At 37.6% G+C, this 23,298-nt stretch overlaps 1 protein-coding gene across 1 annotated transcript in view; it reads right to left on the bottom strand.

Annotated features, from left to right (window-relative positions):
• The window catches only part of ESR1 (estrogen receptor 1), a 104,218-nt gene that overhangs the window by 61,401 nt on the left and 19,519 nt on the right, over positions 1–23,298 (bottom strand). The window contains 1 exon segment of the mRNA XM_056488587.1: positions 9,396–9,586. Within this exon segment, the coding sequence (XP_056344562.1) occupies positions 9,396–9,586 (191 nt within the window).

Here is a 23,298-nt window from a genome sequence, read left to right as displayed (position 1 = left end):
TATAACTTGCACTGTCATGAGCTACCATGGAAGAGTTTAAGGGATCTACTGGAAGAGTTTAGGGTGAGATGGCCTCTTTTTCTTATGAAAACCCATGAATTGCATGTTTTAAAACAGTGAAAATAAAACTAAGTATATAAAATTAAGTATATTATAGCACCTCAGGATATGCTAAGGTGTCTCCAGAATGGGGTGCAAAAATCAGACCCTTTTCTCATGTAACACTCTGCATGATAATGGCCAACAGCCAAATTGACTCATCATGCATCTTGAACAAAGCCAGTATTAACTATAATCCTTTTCCTACTATGTGCTTTTCCTTTAATGATTATTTTAATTTCAATCTTCATGTCACATATTTCTTAAACTATTCTTTATCTATCTGAATAAGGCAGCTACCAGCTTAGCCATTACCTCTGGAAGCACCAGATCCTTCTATGATCTGACAGTGAAATTTGCAAAATTTTCATGTATGTCAGCTAGGATGGAAGAAGGAAGGAAAGGAAAGCTAAACTGTAGACTTTATCCAAACAAGACCAGAGATGAAAAGCAAAACTTTGGAAAGAATTACATTAAAAACAAAAAGGGGAAGAAAAAAAAAAAAGAAAAAAAAAAAAAGAAAAAAAAAAAAAGAAAAGTACTTGAACATTACATAGGCTAAACCAGTAAAAACAAATGTGGAATTTAAAATAAAAAGTAACATCAATTTCAAGTTAGCACTTGAATGTTACATAGGCTAAACCAGTAAAAACAAATGTTGAATTTAAAATAAAAAGTTACATCAATTTCAAGTTAAAGTGCCGCAATAAAACTGCACTGATTGGTTTTAAAATCACACTTTTTCCTAACAGCTTCACAGAAGAACAGAAGGTTATGTCTAAATCCTTTATAAGCACAGATACTCAAATTCACAGCTGAGTTACTCTCAGACAAGGTCTTTGGATTTGGAATTTGGGTTCTCTTAGCAACTACTCAGCGCTGCTGAGAAGATTAATCTTCTTTCTGGTTTTTAACAAGCAAAGCATTAGCAACATGACAGTAAGAAAAAGGGTCTAGAAGGCTGTAAAACATCCTTCATTTGCATCCAGTGAGAAAGTCCTCTTTTTCTGAATACCTCAGAAAGAAAGATTATGAAATATCCTGAATTAGAAGGGACTGCAAGGATCACCAAGTCCAGCTCCTGGCCCTGCACAGGACAGTCCCAACAATCACACCATGTGCCTGAGAGCCCCGACACATCAATCACAGAACCACTGAAGAAGGAGAAAGAAAGAAGGAGAGGTTAAAATTTATATACTCCATGTTAGGTCCTTCATCTGTGTCATGGAGCGCACAGACTGTGTTTGCCTTCTAGTGGAATCTTCTTGTCTTCACTTACTTATAACTGTAACTGCTCACATGAGCAGGTAATTCCAGACAAGTGATTATGACACCAAGCTTTTCTTACATCTTTCCATATACTAACAGGAAAAATTAAATGGTCACTGCATGAGGGTACCAAGCCTGCTGCCATCTCACCAGTATAAGAATGCATTAACTTATACATTGAAAAGGGTGATATCTATAAAAAAGCCCCTATTTAACTTTATAAATCTATGAATAAAAAATTATATTTTCTACTCAAGCAAATAATTTTGATTATGATACTATGTGCAAAGTCTACTTCTACCCCAATTCAATTTTTCTAATTTTAGACAAGGTAACAAAATAGGAAGTATATTTTTTCCTCATAACAAATAAAAATAGACAAAAATACTAATCCAATCCCACAAAATCTGGCAAGGAGTATGACATCAAGTTTCTGTTTCCCTAGATGATAAATCACAATTGTTTTAAGTCCTTGGCACATGATTAAAACAACAGCTGTGTTAAAGGGAAAAACTCCCACAATGTATTACTCACAACCATCTCAATATGATCTCTCCAGAGACAAAAAAGCATTTTCAGAGAGAGTTATAGGCATGTCATGGCCATCTTATTCCCATAGACTTTGAATGAAACTCTTGTATTTTTAGCTTCCCAGTTTATTTGAGCCAGAATGGGAAAGGGTAAAATTCTACTGAAGAAAACTCCCACAACTATTATAAAGAGCCTAAGAACCTAAAAATATTGCAAATTACTCTTGTGCACTCAAGATACTATCAAATGTTATTGACAAAAAATAAATGTAACTCTCTATTTTTATTCCAGATATAACATCAGGTTTGGATCTGCAGTACCTGAATGGTTCCTGCTATCATACATTGCTGGGTTTGGAAGGGAATTGTTGGGCTTTTTAATATTACTTAATATTTAAATACTATTAAATATGTATTAATTATTTTTCTATTGATTTATTATTTAAATATTAATAAATATTTATAAAATTTTTATTTTAATGGCTGAAGGAGGGAAGCAATAAAGGATTTTAGCCACACAGAGCATGCAGTGGACATGGGCATTTCTCATCACAGTGAGTTTCCTGCACTGAAGTCTAAAAATACTGAAACCTCAGTACAGGCAACAGCTGGCTTGCTAAATCGTTATACTACTCTTTGACACCAGTATTTTGACCAAGGGGGAAAAAACCAAAAAAAACAAAACAAAACAAAACAAAACAAAACAAAACAAAACAAAACAAAACAAAACTGTCCTCTACCTTTATACCACAACCTAGTTATTTTCTTCTTTAACTAACTGATAGTATCTGTGATCCTTGGTTTGCCCCCTCATACCCTAACACCATCCATGCTCTATAGTATGAAGAGTCATCCATTTCATAATCAGAAGGGTCAAGCAAGGTGTCTTGGTCTCTTGTCCTGCATATCTCTAGCCCCATTTTAGAGTGGGAGTGGCTGTTTTATCTGTCACACTCTAAAAGCAAGTGGAACAGTTTAGTACTTTCCTGCAGGACAAAAGTTGCATCCTCTCTTGCAGTTTTTAAATTTAAAGTGCTTTTGTTTCTCATCTGAATATTTTGAATTGCTGACAGGCTCAGTCCTGAGCTAGGAATAATGTGAGTTTTCAGATAAAATATTCATTAAACACTTGCAGTATATAATAATTTGGAGTTTATCTGGAGTTTAATTTTTTATTGTTGTTGTTTGATATAGCACAACAGTCATATTCCAGAGGAAGTAAAACAACATTGAAGGTGACAATACAGGATACATTAAGAACAGCTTCTAAAGCCAGGAATTCTATCTAGGAAGTGGGAAGAGCTTTGGATTTGGCAGAGGAAAAACAAATGACCATTCATAAAAAGCAGACAGGAGTCAGTTCTCCACTCTCTGGCAATGTGTGTTGCCCAGCTTCAGAAATCTTTTCAATATTGCCTAGATTGATACATCATATGTCAGCTAGGAAAATATAGTTCAGGTGATTTCAGAAAATCAGTCTCAGGGAAGAACTGCCAGAGTTCATTGTTACAATGGAAGCTGATATTGAATAAGGCTCCATAGTGTCTGTCCTGAATCCAGTTATATGTAATGTTTTCCTCACAAATGGGTAGTGATCTCGAGTATTTCTTTTATTAATTGTTATTCATTTGTAGATGACATTTATATGTGTTAGAAGAACAGAAGAAAGGGCAGACTACTCTGCTAGCCAGACTGAAATAAATGGCAGGAGAGTACAGAATAAGAATTCCAAATTACCTTAGCAAACTGGAGGCAGCACATGGGAAAACAACAGCACAAAAGCACAAAGTATAAAGGACTGGTAGAAATCTCTGCATTAAAAAGGAGTAATCATATGCACAAAACAATAAGGAAAAGAAATTGTTTCTTCTCCAGAAAAGTGTGCCTGAGTTTATCCTGCATCACACATTGATTATGAGTGAAGAGTATAATGTTTTTTTTAAATAAGGCAAACATTACAATGTGATGGATATAGACAAATGCAGTGTGATGGATGTAATCCTATTGCTCTGTTCAGTACTTGTGAAACACCATACTGAAGGAAATCATGCTTCAAGAAAAAAAGAAAACAGTAAAAAGTGGAGAACCTCCAAAGCAAAGCAACTAAAAGATTAGAAGACATATAAAACAATAAAACAAGACCTATGAGAAAATGTTGAATAAAACTTTCTTCAGGTTTGGTAAAACAGAATATTTTTTTCCAAGTCTGATAGCAAACTTCCATGCTTTAAAGGCTGTTCCAGAAAGAAAGAGAACATTGGTTTTTTTGTAGCATGATTTGCAGGAAAATAAGTGGTGACCTTAACCTGCAGGCAGGAAGATTCAAATTTCTCAGCAGCCTTCAGAAATAAGGAGAATAAAACATGGGATCAAGCTACAGGTTTTAAGAAGCAGTTCCACAAACATATATAAGAAATGGGTAGAAGCTGGTCCTATCACAGGACATAAAGATGAACTACAGCTCCAGGTCCACTGCAGCCCTATGATTTGCTTAGGCCTTGAAAAATGAAGAGATATCCTGGATTCAAACATCTTAAGCCACTATCACGTCCATGCTGAATGCAGCACTTAAAATTTGCTAAAAGAGTACCATATTCAAAACAGCCTTACTAGGAAAAAAGAGGTATTGACTCTTGCCTTTCAATAGCACTAAAATTTCTGAAACAAGATCACCATAAATTACACAGCTGAAATTAAAAATGCATCTTAGAGAATGCAATCAGAGAAAAAAAACCTCAATCAGTGCATGTGTTTATCTCAAGGGACACTGGGGAAAAACTACTAAATGCACAAAAATAAATCAAAAGAAGTTTCAGAAGAGCCTGGCTAACCACCAGCAGTCAGAGCAGTCTCAATGACAGCCAAACCAAGGCAGACTTTCCAAATCCACCTTTTCCAGCCCTCAAACTTCCAAGAGCCATCTCCAGCTGGAATCCTGTGTTTCCCACCCTGAGGCCAGATGCCCATCTGCAGCTCCCTGCTGGTTGGCTGTGATTAACTCTGCCACTCTCACTCAGGTTCATGTTCTGTGGTTCATGTGTCTGTAGCTCATAGTAATAGTGTACAAGCAGTCTTACTAGGGAGGTTCTGCCTTCTTGGCTGCAGGATCTGAGCTGTTATAAAACAGATTACAAAAATACCATCAAAACAGAAGACAGCAATGGAAAGTTAAAGAGAAGATTTCAGAAACCTCCCAAATAGACACAATTGTGATTGCTGCACTTCACCATTACCTAAACACTCACTTACTTAATAGCATGTTTTACCAGTAAAATTCTCTCAAAGATGAAAATATGTATACATTACCACCTCTCTCAACATTACATACTTTCAACAAAGTACAGCTCTGTCTCTGTCAAATAAAAACAATTGATAACACCCAAAGTCTACTGCCAAAGCTTTCCTACTTGATAGTCAGAAGGCGTAACTGCTAATTAAATCCAGGTTCAAGGCACACAAGCAAAATACTTTCCAGCTTCAAGAATTCCTGCACTTTGGAGACCATTGTATCTCTGATCAAGATATTAAAGGCAGGCCTCTGAAATTGCTCAGCTATTCATCCATTCTCAGAAGCCAACCTGTTCTGGCAATGCCTCCCATCACGGAGTAATTTTTAACTGACTCTATGGGAAATATCCCAGATAAGAATAACAGCTGTGAACAAAAGCAGAGAAGATGCACCTGAAAAACATCAGAATGGCATATGAAGAGGAAATAGAATTGGAAATTTCTGAAATGCTTGAGCAACTTTAGGATCAAGATACACTCTAATGTAAGGATTTGTTCTGGTTTGTTCTGAATCCCTTGTGCTCCCTCTGGGGGTTTGCAGACACCCATATGTAGGCATTTGCTGGATGCTTGTCAGAGGTGTATGAGTAATTCCTTCCTGTCTCATAGGGCTTGGTGGCTATCCAAAAAACAAGGGAATTAGAAGAGGGAAAGAATGTGTGAGTCACAAGGGGATTTTTTTAATTTGTAAATGGCATTTGTAAGGCTTCTGTCCAAATACATCATCCAATTCTGACATCCAAATTTTAGAGAGGCTGTTATGGGTGTGGGGGAATGAGTAAAGGTGCAAAGATAATGGACTCAGAAGATAGAAAAATATACAGCAGGAGACTGAAACATTTTCGTTCACTTAAGATATCTAGGTGATTTGATGACATGATGACCTACTTTTTAAGAACTTTCCACAGGAAAAAGGTGGTAGTTACTAAGTCTGTTTCATGAAAGTGATGTAAAAGCCAAAGACACATAACTTTGAGTAATGCACATTAATTTTGTAAATTTTTAGCATATGGGAGGACAAATCATTAGAATAAGCCATCATTGCAAGAAAACACTTGAGCCCATGGGCATCTTGAGTCTTGGCATCATCTAAAATATTTACCTCCATCAAGTTGCTGGGCTTTGTGATGGGTAGCATCTAAAGTTTATATTGACAGAAGAACAGAATTATTGATCTAATGGCCCTTCTTGGTCTTAAAATTCATAAATATTTTAGGAGAGAAGAAGAATGTGGCTCCTTGCTATGCTTCTGAAATGAAGTTCCTCAACCAAGCACACTTCTGGAGGCTACATATGCTGGGTGAAGAGTAAAGCACTCTTCTATCACCAAGCAACGTGTATCCTTGGTGTCCTGTGACTTTTCTCTCCCATGAAAAATTGTACATTAATATCACTCTGCACTGAGGTTTCTCAAAACAAGGCACCAAATCACATTTGGGACATAAACTAACAAAATAGATTTACATAGGCTGTTTTGGGAGGCAGTTCAGGTTTTCCACAAACCATCTGCTGTTTAAACAAAACTGAAAACTTGCACATATTGAGACAATTTCTAATTCAGGTTACCTCTTAAGCTTGAACTACTTGACAACAAAGAAAACACCTTAGCATTTTAAACTCACAAAATATTACCAGGAACATTCCAGGTCCGCTGGATAGAAGTGTAGCTATCTACTGTCACCTCTGGTAAGTTCCAATGCAGATGTGAGTTTTCATAAAATTTCAGTATATACTTATACAGGTAAATATAAATACCTTTTCCCATTTATTTTAGGAATGCAGGGCATATATACAATGAAGTATAATATATATAATAAATATAATATATAATATATAAAATAAATATATATAATAAATAATAAATTAAAATATATACGATAACATTTAGTCCATTATTCTTCTATAAATAAACCTGCACGTAAGTAGCATTCATTCCTAGCAATCTGATCTCAACATGCTTAAAATTATTATCATCTGTAAGGTAAATGCATTTTTTTGCATCTATTCTCAATCTAAAAATTACTTTAATTTTCATAAATGAATGGACACATGTTCAATGAGAACATGCAATTGCTGAAATAGAGATCTCTTCCAAATCCAGTAGAAAATTCAAAAATTACCTTAGTTCATCAAGATTGGGTAGCTATGACTTTACAATGTCAGAAGACTTTTCTTACCCTCAGTGATCAAATGATAAGTACCCTCATAAGTACTCATATTCTTGACTTATTTTCTTTATACTTGTGGATGTCATTTTTTATGATAACTTAATCACAAAAGAGGTGGATCAACTGGAGAAAGTACAGAGGAGCTTACAAATGGGATCAGAAGTCTAGAAAGCATATTCTACTGAAAGAACTTGGTTTGTTTAGTCTAAAACAGAGTAGACAGAAAAAAATATGATAACAATCTTCAACTGTGTAAAAGGTTATTGCAATAAGTGTTCTTCGTGCCCACAGGAGATAGGGCAAGAAGCAAGGAGCTTAAATTAGAGCAAACATGACTTACAGATCACAAAAGTCAATTTATGGGATCCTGGAAACTTAAATTTTAAGATTTAAAAGCTTATCCAATTAAAAATTACCTTAAATATATATATGCAGCAAGAAGCAAATTTACTAACTAGTCTTTAGTGTAGCACAAATAGAAAACAGATTCAGTGGTGGACCACAACATTTGTCCATGTGGAGACCAGGGCAAAACCACCAAGTGCTGGCAGCAGAAGCTCAATGAAACATTCATTTTTTTTCTTCCACAATGGCCAAAAGCTGAAGATATTTGCTGCACAGTTACTTGATAACTCTTTTGCTTGAGGCTATTTCAATTTCCACTTTGTTGTGACTGAGTTCAGTTCAAGCACAAGGACATAATTTCAAAAGTCAACAAATAATTCTGACTTGGTCAGAGGAACTGAAAAGGAAAAATAACAAATACAAAATAAGAGAGCTGCTCTCCTGAAGTTGACTCTGATGGGAAGAAAAAAAAGCATTTCACCCTTTCTCTCTTCAGTGTTGCTTATTGCTGATGCCTGGCTCTAAACAGTCACTCTTTTAAAATCATTTCAATGTGTCTGGACAAACAGAAATATGAGTAACTATTAACTAATCACTGACATATAAATAATTCCATCAATGTCTACTCCTCAGTCATTCTTTCGCCTTTTTTCTTCAAGGGAGGGGGGAAATTCTGAGCTGGATGCTGGAGGTCCTATTTAACTCACCTCAGAGCTAGTCATGCAACAAAACAGGCAATAATCACACCTTGTGATATGATGTAAAACTGTTCCACACTATGTTTACTTCAGTAAAAGAGGCAACAGAAATTTTTGTGCCTATGTATCACCTGGAGATTTAAAAAAACTAGAGAAACCTAAATAAAGCACAGCAGTTCACCAGTTTTCTGTTTAAAAGGAATAAATCTGTTTTATTTTCTTCTCTAAAACTTAGATTCTGAACAGTACCTGTATTTTCAGTAGAATTATAAATACTTCTTACTCATTTTAAGAGATGCTGAACAAAGCAAAACAAAAGAGCATCCATTCCACAAAGTGACAGGCACTTAAATAATTATCTCTGTCACAGTAATTAACAGTGTTTGTGTTAGATGCTCTTTACTCCACTAGCCTTTTTAACCATGACAAGACTGTGAACTAAACCATTCTGTGTACAGTTCAAATCCCTGCTTTGTTGACAGACACAAATAATATTTCATCAAGGAAACATTCCTTTTCAATACTGGCTCTCAAAAGACATCTAGCATCTTTAAGGAGTTGAGATTTGGACTGAATGATCTGGCCAATGGAGCACTAATTTAAGATTAATAAATCAATCAGCAGGTATTAATCATCTGACAGGGAATTCTCAAAAAAATGTCTCGGATAAGAGGCGAGATATGCATAGCCTGAAAGAGTGATCATCTTGATCCAATATGGATTTTTAAATTAAATTTCTCACTACCACCGTGGTCAATACACTTAAAGCAAGGATGATATAGAAAAGTTTTGCTTTTCTTCATTAATATTGGACTAGATAACAACATATTTTATACCTGCCAAAAGCATTCACCAAGTACAGAGCCAAAGCAACGTGGGAAAGCACAACAACTGCTAACGACAACCCAATAAACGTCATTGTCCCGGACTCAGGCTGGAAACCCAAGTACCCTCAGTTTCCTCAAGAGCAAAGGTGGCTCACTTGAAGGGTTTCTTACCTTGAATGCTCCTTTTGAAGAAGGCTTTGCAGCCCTCGCAGGACCAGACCCCGTAGTGGTACCCCGAGGCGTAGTCGTTGCAGACGGCGCAGTACCGCGTCTCCTTGCTGGATTCCATGGACAGGCTCCCCTTCTCGCTGGCACTGGACATCCTCTCCCGGATGCTGTGGCGCCTGCTATCCGAGCTCGGCCTGTTGGTAGCAGAAAAAACAAAAAAAAACAAACAAAAAAACAAGCAGAGTTCTTTCAGGGAGGTCAAGCTTCATCCGCTGCTTCAGGTTGTAAGAAAGAAGTCCTGTTTGTTTGAAAACAATGGATAGACCAAAAAAAAAATGTCTACAGCCCTCTCTCCTAGTTGGAAAGTTGCAGAATTAGTAAGATACAGGGCAATTTATTATAAATCAGCCTAAAGTAATTGGGCATTGTACCTTGAAAAATAAAATGGCTATTTGATAAAATAACCAATTTTTCAGCAATACAAAGAAATACCAAAAAAACAGAACTATTTTGTGTACCTGCTCCCATCCAAAGGTTTCAGCATAACTGCAATATCAGCAGCTAGGTTGAAAATCTGAGTCAAAAATCACTTATGATTGCACCTGAATTAGTTTAATTATTAACTTATATTATTATATTATGTATACCTAAATTATTAACCAAACTGTTTTCAAGTGTTATTGTCCAATAAGAGGTGCAAGTTTTCCTTCAATTGTCAAGGTCCAATACTTCATTAAAAAGTGCCTTTTCTCATTACAATACCACTTTCATTTAAATTTAATTTAAAGCTATTTCAGCACAACAAAAAAAAAAAGCCTATTAAAATTTGTTGCAGAAGAATTCTTGTTCCAGTGACACAGAGGTTACCACACATGTACCAGACAGACACATAACCAGCATGTGCAAGATGCTGTGCAGGTGAAAACCAAACAGATCTATCTGTAAATGGCAATGATATCACATCCACTGAACCTGGTAGGAGGTTATTATGGGTAGCTGCTGGGGGTGTGGTACACAAAGTGGAGAGGATGTGAAATTGCAGAGGGAACCACCAGTGAACTCTGGGACTGCCCCTGGAAGGCAAACAGTTCTTGCAAAACATGCTTTCCAGTAAGAGTCTGTGCTAAAAATTGTCCAGGAGACAAATACCATGGGTGTGACAGCACCAGACAAGTTAAGCATGAAGAATCCTACTGTTTATAGTAATCATCCACTCAAATGAATGCTTTAATAACTGACTAGTAAACAGGTGGCTTTTATCTCCCCAGAGTCTCAACATTTTCTCAAACATATCCTGGTTTTGAGCCTAGTAGACTCTTTCAGGTTTCTTCCTACATACCTAATTTTGCCTTATTCCCTTCTTGCTGTGCTTTGATGAACTGAGACACCTTCCTGCTCCAAAACCTTACTCCCCAGCAGCTTTCTGATTTCTTTATGTATGCCCTAATAGCTCATCTAGACTAGGTTCCCTGTCATCTCCTGCTGCAATACCTCTCAACTGCTTTCTACCAGGCAAAGGCACCTGGACTGTCTCACATGTACTCTCAGCCATCCCCTCAAGACTTTATATATAGATATATAATTTCTGTCCCCAAATATTATATTAACTCAATGCTTTTCAATGAAAATATACCAGTTATTAGAGGAACATGAGGCTTTACCAAGTTAGCAGAAACTGCTACTGGCATCATTCAGGAAAACTGCATTTTTTAAACCCAATATTCTTTGCCAAGACTTATACATCAGCTAATTTTGAACATTTACTTAAATAATCTTTTTCTTTTGCTTAGAAATTGTGGAGAAGTGAAGAATTGTAAAGGGTGATGTGCTGTCATGTCACATCTCTGGTTATTTAGTGAGATGGGAAAATTGGAGAATGTCACAATTGACAACATGAGTCTATGAAAGTAAGCAGGGATGAGAAGTCATTGAATATTTTAGATGCTAACAAAATTAAAAATTCCAAATTTACCAAAATTAATACAATATCATTAATCCACCATTATGGATACAACACATATATTGTACATATAACTACCTTTTACACTTTCCAGCCCAAAAAACCTAGCTAATATTTTTTATTCTTCTCAAGGTTCTGAACCTTCCTTCGAATTTGCTTTATCCCAGTGCCTCATTTAATTGACTTCTTTTTTTTCACTATTGAACACAGATCCAAGGTGTTGTTTCTTATCTTCTCCACCCCGTTCTCATCTGTCTGCAGCTTTATCACCTCTGTCAGTACAAGTTTAAATAAACCATGTTGTGGCTTCTTTAAAATACATACTCTTAGGTGCACATAACCACAAGAATTTGAAGTAATCCAGCAAGCAATTTAATAGCTGTCATTAAATTTTTATAATTAGCAATAGACTAATCTATTAAGTATACATGATGACTTGATAGATTTTCAAAATTTTTGATCAACTTTTTAAAACTGATACAAATATGCATGTTATAGAAGGTAAGGTTCCCAGAATTACTTTCATATCAGTAAGAAGTACAGAGATTAAAACTTTGTACTTTAAAAAACAGTATGAGAAAAAAATGTCAAGTTTCAAAACAATTACATATTTTTGCAGGTGTGTAGCAGTTTTCCAACATTACACGCTTACTAAAGCAATCCCAGTTTCCCAGCTGAATACAAAAGAAAACCCTTTCATAGGTAAAACCAAAATTAAGAAATACCAAAAAGTATTAGTCATCACTGATCTAGCAGTCCAGATAAATTAAATGTTCATCTTTTCAGAATACTCATACTTTTCCAGATCAAGCCTAGGCTCACAACCCATTTTTATTGAAGTTATACTTAAGAAAGAGGAAAAAATTACACAAAAACTACCTGAAACAAACAAAAAACCCAAAGGTTTTGCTAATGTAGAACAAATAAAAAATTTCATTAAATATGTGCGCTCCAAAGAAAATAAGCTGCATGAAAACACTAAGAATGTCTCAAACCTGACTTGGCCCTCCACTGCCTTGCTACACACAAACTTTCAACATGGAGAGAGCACTATAAACCTGTTAACACAGGTTTTCATAGAGTAAAAGGAATCTAGAGATGACCTTGCTGCTTCCAACCCTCAGGATCAGTTCCACGCCAGCAGCACTTGGGCAAGGTTTTGCAAACTGGCCCTGCAGAGTCATCACATTCATTGATGAACCACAGTGGGAAGCACACTGAAATAACCCGAGCCCCATACTCCCCAAAATAACATTCTTTCCATTTTCCAAAGGAAATAAAAGCTGGTAATAAATCAAATTTTTGATACATTACTTATTAGAGTAAGTAATTATTAGAGTAGTAGTTATTAGAGGAGGTGAGGAGGAAACTTTTTGTGAAAAGAGGATGCCAATAATAGAGATTGCTAAATGAAAATAACATATCAGATTTCATCCAGAAACCAGCTGCTAGTTAGTGTACATCACAGACCACTGATGCTGTGTCCCAAAAAAAAAAAAAAAACAAAACAAAAAACCAAAAACAAACAAAAAAATAGCAGTCCAGTCTTCATCCAGTTTTCAGTTACGTTTCCAGGGTTTGTGCTCTGGAGAACATAGTGCAACAACCTAAAGCAGCTTAATGACTTTGGCAAGACCATCATTCCAAAAATAAAAGAGCAGAACCTTTTCTGTAATTCCCTTAGTAACCTATGCAAACCATTAACAAAAAAAATAAAAGACCAAAAGATCTTGCCAACTATGTTTACCAAAAAACCCCACAAATTGTAAAGAAAGAAAACCCCAGAAAAAGCCCTCTCTCCAAGGCCTGCACAAAACCAGAACAGATGAAAAAAATCGACAAAACCCCAGAATTTACTGTACATTTCCAAATGTAGTAACACAGCAGACAGAACATGGAAAGTATTTGGAACCTACAGAGCAGAACAAACTTGTGTTCCACACTCCCTTTCACGTTTCACACTTTGATGGATGTGTAAGGAAACAAGACAACTCTGCTTTATATTCTCACTCATCATCTGCAGCTCTGAATCAGAACCTTATACTGACTGCAAAGTAAAAAGGAAGTGTGCATGAGACAATTACTGTTTTATAATGTAAACTCAGGTTTTTTACATCAAGAGAATCTGATTGGCAGGCAGAATGAATTTAGAATAGCCCAAAGTACACAATACATGCAACAGTGAGGTAAGGCCCAATTTATTCACAACCCCAGCTTTACCTGAAATAAAGAGGTTTCATAGTAGGAGGGCTTAAGGGGAAAACTATAAAAATAGTCAAAAAAAGACACCTTGACAAATTCTTGTTTTCTGAATTTATTTTCAAACCCAAAACTTTAATCTGCGGGTGCTGCATCTTTCTTACCAGAATAGATGAAGTTTCCCAGGGTAAGGAGCCTCAAAAGTAATGGTCATTTCAAAACAGTCAAGATCTAGTTCAAATGCTTTTCCACACATTGGACTTGTAAAAACACCATCCTGCCATTTCATATGAAATTAATCTTCTGTTATATTATGAACTTCTCTATGGGGCAAAATATTTATGAAATACTATTTGAACAGATATAGGTGCTTGAAAACACAAGACATCTCAAGAAGTATTGCAATAGGATTGACCAAATATATAAATAAAGAGAATGTTGTCAAGTACATTAAGGACCTCAAAACTGTACTCTCAAAAAGTAACTCAAATGAATCTGAAGAAAAATCATATGCTATCCAAATGAAAGTATTGGCTTAAAAATATATTCAAAAATGCCTAGGGCTGTAATTAAGCTAAGTATAACCTGACAACTGAGAGCAAAACTTTACATGAAGTTGTATCTCAGATGGACAGAATCACAGGATATTTTAGGCCAGATGGAACTTTGGGACATGACCACAAGCCAAGCCAGCATTGGCATGAGACAGGCTACAGCAATGGGAGCAGAAACTGGCATCACTCCTTGGCTGATACTCCACTGGTGATGAAGATCAGCCAGGGCTCACCCTGAGACATTTTCACAGTGCCCAGGCCTTGTTTAGGTAACTAAAATATATGCAGGGCTTGCTTGCCCCTCTCTCCTCAGTTTATTCCCTGATGATCAGCAATGTCCCTGGGTGTAGCATCAAAACCAAGAGTAATAAACATTTCCCTTAGACAACAATGATGTCCCTTTCCAGCTTAGTGCCTCATTAAACTTGGCATTCAAGTTCACCAACAGCTTCTGTATGGGATAAACGTAGCTGTGAAGGTTTGACACTCCTGGGTGAAAATAAGCTGTAGGATGAGGAAGAGCTGCCTTTAAATCATACCTGTAAATGGAATATATGGCTAGCTCCTTCTCTTCCCTTTCCCACAGCCCAGACAGCTACCTGTGACAAGTCTTTCTGCCAAGGGAAATACCAAATGTAGCCAGGAGACCACCAGAGCAGAGCTGCACAGCAGCTCCTTTGACACCTAGACAAGACAGGAGGTGACCATCAGAGAAATGCTCCTCTGGTCACTTATTCCCATTAATTTCATGGCTTTTGCTCATATCTTTTCTTTTCTTTTGGAGTAAATGCAGGGACATCTCAACAGGACTACCTGCACAGAAAACCCCAAGTTGATGTAGTGAATGGATGAGGGGAAGAAATACTAACATAAAAGAATGAGGAGAGAAAATATGAAGAACTACTTTTAAATCAACAGAAAATATATATGAAGGCCAAATAAAAAAAATGGCAAGGAAACCAAATGAAAACTGACCGGCTTCATTGCAGAAAAAAATAAAAAAATATAACTGACAAAAAAGCAATATAAGAAAAACAAATGAAATCCAGTTATATGAAAGCTGAATGATAAAATAATCTTTAAATGCTGATGGTATTTCACAGTGTATCAGAAAATGTATTTTGTAGTCAGAAGACATTGAAATGCTTTCTTTAGAACTAAAATAAAATACAACTTGATTTGGCAACTTAAATTTAAGATGTAAAATATCCTGATATTGACCAAGAAACAGAAGTGTTGAGGACAAGATCTGGCAACATGAAAACAAAAGCTTATCTTCTTAGGTCATCAAAACTTCTTATTTGACATGAAATTAAACATTTCCCTTGGCATTAGTTTTATCATCTTCCTTCATTCTTAACTCTGGTTAATTTTAAAATGAGTGATTGAAATTCTGCATTTAGACATGCCAAAACTAAACCAGTCCATGTGTGCAGCAAAATGTCCTCTAGAACTGTCCAGTAAAGTCAGTATAAATTTGCACATTCTTTCAGTCCTTTAAAGATTCATTCTCGAAAAATTTAATTTTATTCTCAGATTTGTCACTAATATTTGCAGATTGCATGAAAGTCTAGAGAGATGTGCTTATGCACTGTCACTGAGTGGTCCACAACATCTCCAGCCACATTTCCTGGGGGTTCTACTGATGGGAGGGTAAAGGAGCCCAGACTACTTGCTCATGTGTCTAATGCCTGAATTTGGATGTTTTCAATACTTTCCTGTCCCATACTTCCAGTCCTTGGATTCATTTTCCATGGCATATACGTGTCAGCTAATAATTTTTTCAGTAGATTCCCTTGACAACATAGAAGTTTGTCCAGTTTTCTGAAAAATGTGGAAGTTTTTCTTGGGAATAGCAGGGGAGTGAGGGATGGGCTCTTAATATGAAAGATCTCAATCTATTTGTCAGTTCTGTGGGTCTGAAATTTAAATTCATACCAAAACAATCTTTTAAATAAATACTGAGAAATTTATTCTCTTTCATTCTGTTTCTCAGTGCTGTTGGAATCTAAACTACAGCTCACTTACAGGGTCATTTTCATTATTCCTAAGTAAAGAATGGTGATGTACCTGTACTTTATGGAATAGCCCAAAATTGAAAAAGTTTTGAAGCAATAGCAATTTTCTAGGTTTTTTTCCTTATGCAGAGAAGTTTAATAATTTCTTTCTGTACATAAGGTGAATGCAGAAACACCCACGCATATTCTTTATATGACTATACCTTTAAAAAAGATTAACATTTTAAATAGAAAGTGGTTGAACTGCATCTTGCAAGTGCTACTCAAGCCTTCATTTATCTGTCCCGTGTATATGCATGCTATCCTTAATTATGTGACCATTCTTTTGAAAGGGCAACAGCTCATCAGTGCACCAAATAAAAAAGAATTTAATAAATGAGAAGCTACTCTGTCTGTGAGGGTTTTTTTCCATGACTGTTCAGTGTCTGGTGCCTCACTATCAGCACATTGTCCAAATTCAGAATTAATTTCCTCCCAGTATTTCCATGCCACTGTAGCAATTTAGCAGCTGGCAGGTCCTAATGAATGTATTTTTCCAATACTCTTCTGAGTTGAAAGGATAAAAAATGAGACTGAAAGAGATTAAGGTCAAAAGTATACAGTGAGTTATGGGCAACCTGAGTTTTTAAGTACTCACCATTAAATAGGTTGTGAATGCTCTGAGTGCTACTTTTCTTGTCTGCAATTGCAAGAGCAAATGTTCAACACTTACATGAATCAGACTGCAGGACTTCCATTCTGACAAAGAAAATTACAATACATCACCAGAAAACTTGTGAAGAGTTTGATTTAAATGATTTCTGAACTTTGCAGAAGCATTTGTGGCAGAATTAGTCAGAATTTCAGTTCTTCAGGCCAGAAAATCAGCTGCTTCCACATAATAATTTTTGCCTCTTTCCTTTTTTAGTTACCAGCCTTTGGGAAAAATGAGTAGAGAATTTACAGTGACTTATTCCACTATGACACATTCCACAGGTGATCTTTTCATATATTTGAACAGCAGCACACTTATAATTACCTTACAAATATGGAAATAATCATAATCGCAAAGGGACCAAATAAGATTTGCACAGGTCACCTTATCTTGGGCTTAATAAAATTACAAGCTAGCAAATAATAGCTTTTGGGCATGTAACTTCTCACCTTCTAAAGAGGACATCTAGGGGGGAAAAAAAAAGTTAATTTTCTGCATCACAGAGTCACAGACAGCAGAGCAGGGCCATGCTGGTGGACCCCTCACTTGTGTTAATGCAGCATGGGATGACAGATCACAATTCAGCAGCAGAGGAAGGATAGCAGTGACACCCACTAACTGTTGTATGGAGTGACACTACAAGTCCTTTCTTCCACTCTGTTTTAGTAGAAGGAAAAGCTCTTGGACACACAGAGACTGCTGGCAGTGGGAACTTCTGCTCTGTCCTCCTGCAGATCTGTGTCTGCTGCTCTCATTTGGCCCATCCAGCCCCACTTGTCCCATTCTTACATTCACATTCACCTTTGGGCTTTCCCTTCCAGCCTCATCTCCCTTTCTAGAAAGGACAAACTTCCCTCCTCTGACTCCTGGCCTGACTCTGCCTGGCTACTTCTCCCATGCCTAGATCCCTGCAGGCATTTCATCCAAAGCTCCTCTCTCTCTCTCTCCTCATTTTCCTCATGTCCTTGGCAGGACAGCTCCATTCTTCTGCCTCCATCTGTACCCCAGCAAGACAGTCTGCCAAGATTATTTAGGTTCTGTAATATTTATATATAATCCTTTTTTCCCCTGTGACCCTCAGTTACACAAGCACATACTGAGATTTGCAACTAAAGAAGATTTGAGGGACCTTAGTATTGCCATCTCTTTACCACACATAACTTGTAAATCATAAAAGGACATAACTCTATATTTTTTACCAAGGCTGAATTTAAAATTTTTGCAATCTTGTAGCAGCTCTTTATAAGTGCTATCAACTGTCAACAAGACAAACTATGGAGTTTTCCAAGTCAGCCCTACTAGAATTAAAAAATATAAATAAAAAAAAAAAATCACAAATATTTCTTGGTAATACCTGTAAAGCCATGAGATGTCATTTATGCATAGGGCCTTGCCTTATGTGATTTGCAATTTTGTTTTTTCTCCTCTGGAGTGGGACTGCTTCTCTTAGAAGACAAGTCTTCAGAGTAACCACTCTCCATAGCCTGAGGTTTTGTGTGCCAGGATATTTTGCCCATGGAATAAAATGAAGGCCAGAAAAACATCTTAGAAGAACCAATTAAGAGATGCCATGCAAACCATAACATGTGATAAAGGCCATACTATTTTATACCAGAATTTAACTTCTGAAATAAGAGAAAACATTATTTTCCTATTAATACTTTGAAGACTACTTAAATCACCACAGAAATCTAGTTTCTCCAAAGAAAAAGACCAGAAAATGTCTCTCCTTGAATTTTCAAGGAAAAAATATTTACAGTGACATTTCCACTTTGCAGAAATGTTGATTTTTAAAAGATTTGACAGAACTATATTCAAACACCAAAAATTTCTTTCCATGCAATGCACATTTACAAAGAAAAACATTTATATAATTAGCACAAAGAAGAAAAGACACATCAGTAGGTACTATATTGACTTGTTAAGCAGGAGGAGAAATTGCTGAGATTTCAACCAGCAGCCAAACTGCCCTGCAGCCTTGATGTGATATAAGGAACACCAGCAAACCCACAGGATTTTTATAGTCTGCACTGACTATGTAGTAGCATCCAGAACAGCACAGGCAGAGCATCACTTAAAAGACTGTATAACTAGACCTGCCCCACAGGAACTTGTTTTAACTTGCCCTGACCATATTTCCAATGATTAAGCCTCTCTCTGTGAACTCTTTGCTGCTTCACTACCTCATGGCCAGTCCAAGCCCTCTGCTGCAAATAAAGCTAATTTTCCCTCAGCTGTTTCCAGTTAGCCTAAAGAACAATTCAGATGCTTCTCTTCTGGTATACATTTTCCCTTCCCTTTCCTGCCACACCATCCACTCTGCCTCCATCCTTTCTTTCAGAGTCTCCTTTCTAATTCTCCTGCTCTCATAAGGACTTTGCTTGCCCCTTAGTGAGCATAAAAATCTGAAAGATGCCTTGCCAGTCCTCTTAAAACAGCATATTGACCTGTTCAGGTGTTTTTTGTTCACAGAATAAAATCTGCCTTTTCTGCAAATTACTCTGTTGACTTGTATTTCAGTTATGATCTTCTCTTTCATTTAGACTATTTCTTATTCTGATGTCCTTTCCTCTACTTAGTAATTCTCCAGTTATTGTACTTGTTCACTAGTTTTCTCCTTCCTTAAGTCCAGATACTGCACTGATCCTTCGAATTTGAGAAATATTTATGTTTCAGATTCTGTTGTGGTAAGCAGCCCTAGAAAAATGTTTTCTTGCATACTCACATTTCAAGTGACCCATTTACAGACCTCTGCTACCTATAACATCCAGCAGATAACTTCTGGTTATTTAAAAATTAATGGTAGTGTCTGATTTGTGGAGTTAAATCTCTGCATATTATTGGTTTTGTGTATCTTTTGAATCCCTACTCACTGGATGACTCCTCTACTTTTTAAGGAACAGCACCAGTGGAAAAAAAAAATTTATCCAATTCCCTAGGATATACAATAATGACTGGTCAGATTGCTTAAGGTTTTTCTGCCCATTTCTACCTCCTGCCAAGTGCAGTTTTGCCTGGGCACGATCTGTCCCTGACACCATCTCTCAGTCCCAGACTCTGCGTGAAGAGTCACATAATCTGAGGAGCCTCATTCCTCTCTCTTAAAGCATTCCAAACTGGATGCAAAAGCTGCTGACAAAGTGTCCCTGGGCGCTGCACAAGATATGATTTTCTGGCAGCAGTACTGAGGGTGGCTCTGTGGCTCTGGAGGCAGCAGCAGGGCCCTGAGTGTGGCAATCAGCCGTGCCCACAAGTGTGCCAAAGTGGAGTGCTCAGCAGGCAAACTCTGCAAGCGTGCACTCAGGATATCTCACTTGACTGTAAACAATCTGAGGAATAAAAGGTTTGAAAAGCTGAAAGCATTAACAAACCAAAAGGCCAGCTACAGCTAACAATCTCATGGACATCCTGCACAGCTTTCACGCTTTCAGAAATTCCCAGCCATCCTTGTCTCTATTGAAGTTGTTCTATCCCTCAAAGACTCGGCTAGAAATTGCACTCCTGCATTTCTTATAAGTCTTAGAATTATAATATGGCTTTTGTGAATAGGCTGAAGTTAGTCCTTTCATTACACATCTAGAAGTATTTTCTCCAGGTTTCACTCTAGTAAACCTTTTCCAAAATTACTCAGACACTAGGCTACATTTTTTCTTTTTTTAATGCTCAGCTAAAGTAGCGCAATCCAACCATCTGAAAAGAAAAGGTTAAGTGCACTCAATAGATTGGAAAAAGGTATTTCAGGAAGTGCTGTCAGATTCTTACCTCCAAACTATTTCAAAGGTAAGTGCCAGCAAAAACACAGGAATTGGTCATAAATCTTTCTTTATTGTGCCTTTATAGGACTTCTAAGTGCTCATGTGACCCCTTTATTCTTGGGCAAACCCTCTTTCCAAATATTTAGGATGCACATTGTTTAACCAGTTATCCAAAGGTTTATTAAATTCCTTGCAAAAACTTTCAAAGACCAACATTAAACAAGACATTTTAAAGAAAAATGCTTGAAATATTTAAATTTTCTCATTTACATCACACTCAAAAAAATTAACTAGGAATGCTGACTACAAAATGCAACATTATAATTTAGATGCCATTGCTTCAAAAATTCCAACCAAAACCAATCTAATGATTCAAATTATGTTTCTTTAGAATGAAATCTTAAAGTGCTACTTTAGGGGTCATACTGCATTTCAAAATGAACTTTTGAAACAAAACATTGGTACAGCCACGTGTGGTCACAACAAAGAAATCTGAGGGCTCTGGGCCACAGGAAAATAAACCTTGGTGAAATAAAAGACTACTTAAAGTAGTGCTTTGAAGTTCATCAAAGTGCATGCAGACCTTTTGAACCAGCTAGAGAAGAGACAAAAACACTTTCCCAAACAGATTACCACGAGGCCATCTCAAAGAAACTCTGTGCCAGCTGCTTGTAAGAATATAGGAAAAAAACACGCTAGGCAGGGGTGCCAAGCACAAAAACATGATGGGCAGCAGAGAAGGAAGAAAACACTTGGGAAAATCTGACACCTGCTTGTAAAAATGCTTGAGGACTTACCCCAGCAAATAAAGTTTATCTGAAGCTCCTTATTTTTGTCCCAAAACAGTAATCCCTAGGGTCAGAGCCTCTGCAGTTCCTTGGACTACCAGTGAACAGTTCAGGGCCCAGTGAAAGAAAAAAAAAGAGTTCCTGAATGTACAGACCATTTGTGCTTAAGCCAATTTCATCAAATCAAACTAATAAATACACACATTTAGGGTAAAATTTTTGGGAAGATTATTTTGGAAAACTGAAAAAACCCTGAAGGACAACACAGGCATTGGTCACAGACAGCATAACTTCATGAGAGGAAAGTCCTGCCTTTCACACTTCATCTGCTCTTGTGACAAGGCAACACACCTAGCTGAGCAAGGGAGGCCAGTTGACACAATCTTTTCAGATTTTAGTAAAGTTTTAGATACTGTTTCTCAAGGTGTCCTTCTGCACACAATGTCCAGCACACAGCTGGATAAACTCATGGTGAGGTGGGTGAGCAGCTGGCTGGGTTTGGCATAGAGGGTTACAGTGAATGGGGTGACATCAGACTGGTGTCCTGGCACTGGTGGGATACAGGGCTCCTGCAGAGACACCTAAACAAATCAGAGGGCTGGGCAATCACCAACATTAAGAAGTTCAATAAAAGAAATGCTGGATTCTGCACCTCGAGTGGGACAACCCTGGGTGTACAGACAGTCTGGGGAATGAGAGGCTGGAGAGCAGTGCCATGGAAAGGGATCTGGTGTTCCTGGTCCATGGCAATGAGTCAGCAGTGCCCTGGAGCCAGGAGGGCCATCCCTGTCCTGGGAGACATCAGGGACAGCATCACAGCCAGGCAAGGGAGGGGATTGTCCTGCTCTGCTCTGAGCTGGGGCAGCTCTGGGTGTCACAATATGAGAAGGATATAAAAGTATTAGCATCCAAAGCAGGGTGACCAAGATGGTGAAGAGCCTTGAGGGGAAGCTGAATGAGGAGCAGCTGAGGGCACTTGGTCTGTTCAGCCTGGAGGAGAGAAGACTGAGGGAACACCCCATTGCAATTACAACTTCCTCAAGGGGGGAAGAGGAGGGGCAGGCACTGATCTCTGCTTTGGGGTGCCCAGTGACAGGACCCAAGGGAATGGCCTGGAGTTGTGTCAGGAGTGCTTTAGTTTAGATTTTAGGAAAAGACTCTTGACCCAGAGGGCAGCTGAGCACTGGAACAGGCTCCCCAGGGAAAAGGTCACTCCAGCCCTACAGCACCAAGCCTGACAGAGTTCATGAAGCATTCAGACAATGCTCTCAGGCACACGGTGTCACTCTTGGGGCTGTCCTGTGTGGGGCCGGGAGTTCAATGATCCTTGTGGGCCCCTTCCAACCCAGGATACCCTGTTATTCTATGATTCTACTGGTACATGTACAAGGAATGCCTCCCAGACATTTAAATATGATTTTAAAGTCTTATGTTTGAAAATATAACAAGGGTAACTGATGGGAAAAAGTCCCATGGCCAAGTGTAACCAATAGCTGCAAAAATAGTCACAGTACTCAAGGACTCTCAGGCTAACAGAATGCCTGTGCTCTGTAGCTTATATATATATATATATATACACACACACTTCTATTCCTCCATTAATAAGAGTTACCCATAAATCATGTCAAGTTTCAGCCTTGGACAGCCTGGACCCTAGCAGGAGAAATGCAGACCTTACAGAAGCATGCTTTAGTTTGCCCTTTCAGTCAAAATGGAGGCCAAGATGGATGCACAGAAATAAGATGCCTCACAAAATCATGGTAGTTTGTGAGGAAACATTGATCCAGCTGAGGTATTTGATTTAAACCTGTCCTCTGGAAATTGCTGAATTCAATTTTGCATGCCAAGTCATTCTGTGAATAATAATGTACTGAAAACCACGAGATAAGCATGCTGGAGTTTGACACACAGCAGTGGAGTCTGTCAATACCATGCACT

This window comes from Oenanthe melanoleuca, chromosome 3 (assembly GCF_029582105.1).
Source record: "Oenanthe melanoleuca isolate GR-GAL-2019-014 chromosome 3, OMel1.0, whole genome shotgun sequence".
In the NCBI taxonomy this organism is placed as follows: domain Eukaryota; kingdom Metazoa; phylum Chordata; class Aves; order Passeriformes; family Muscicapidae; genus Oenanthe; species Oenanthe melanoleuca.
The sequence above is the reverse complement of the archived record's forward strand: the minus strand, read 5'-3'. Positions and strand labels throughout refer to the sequence as shown.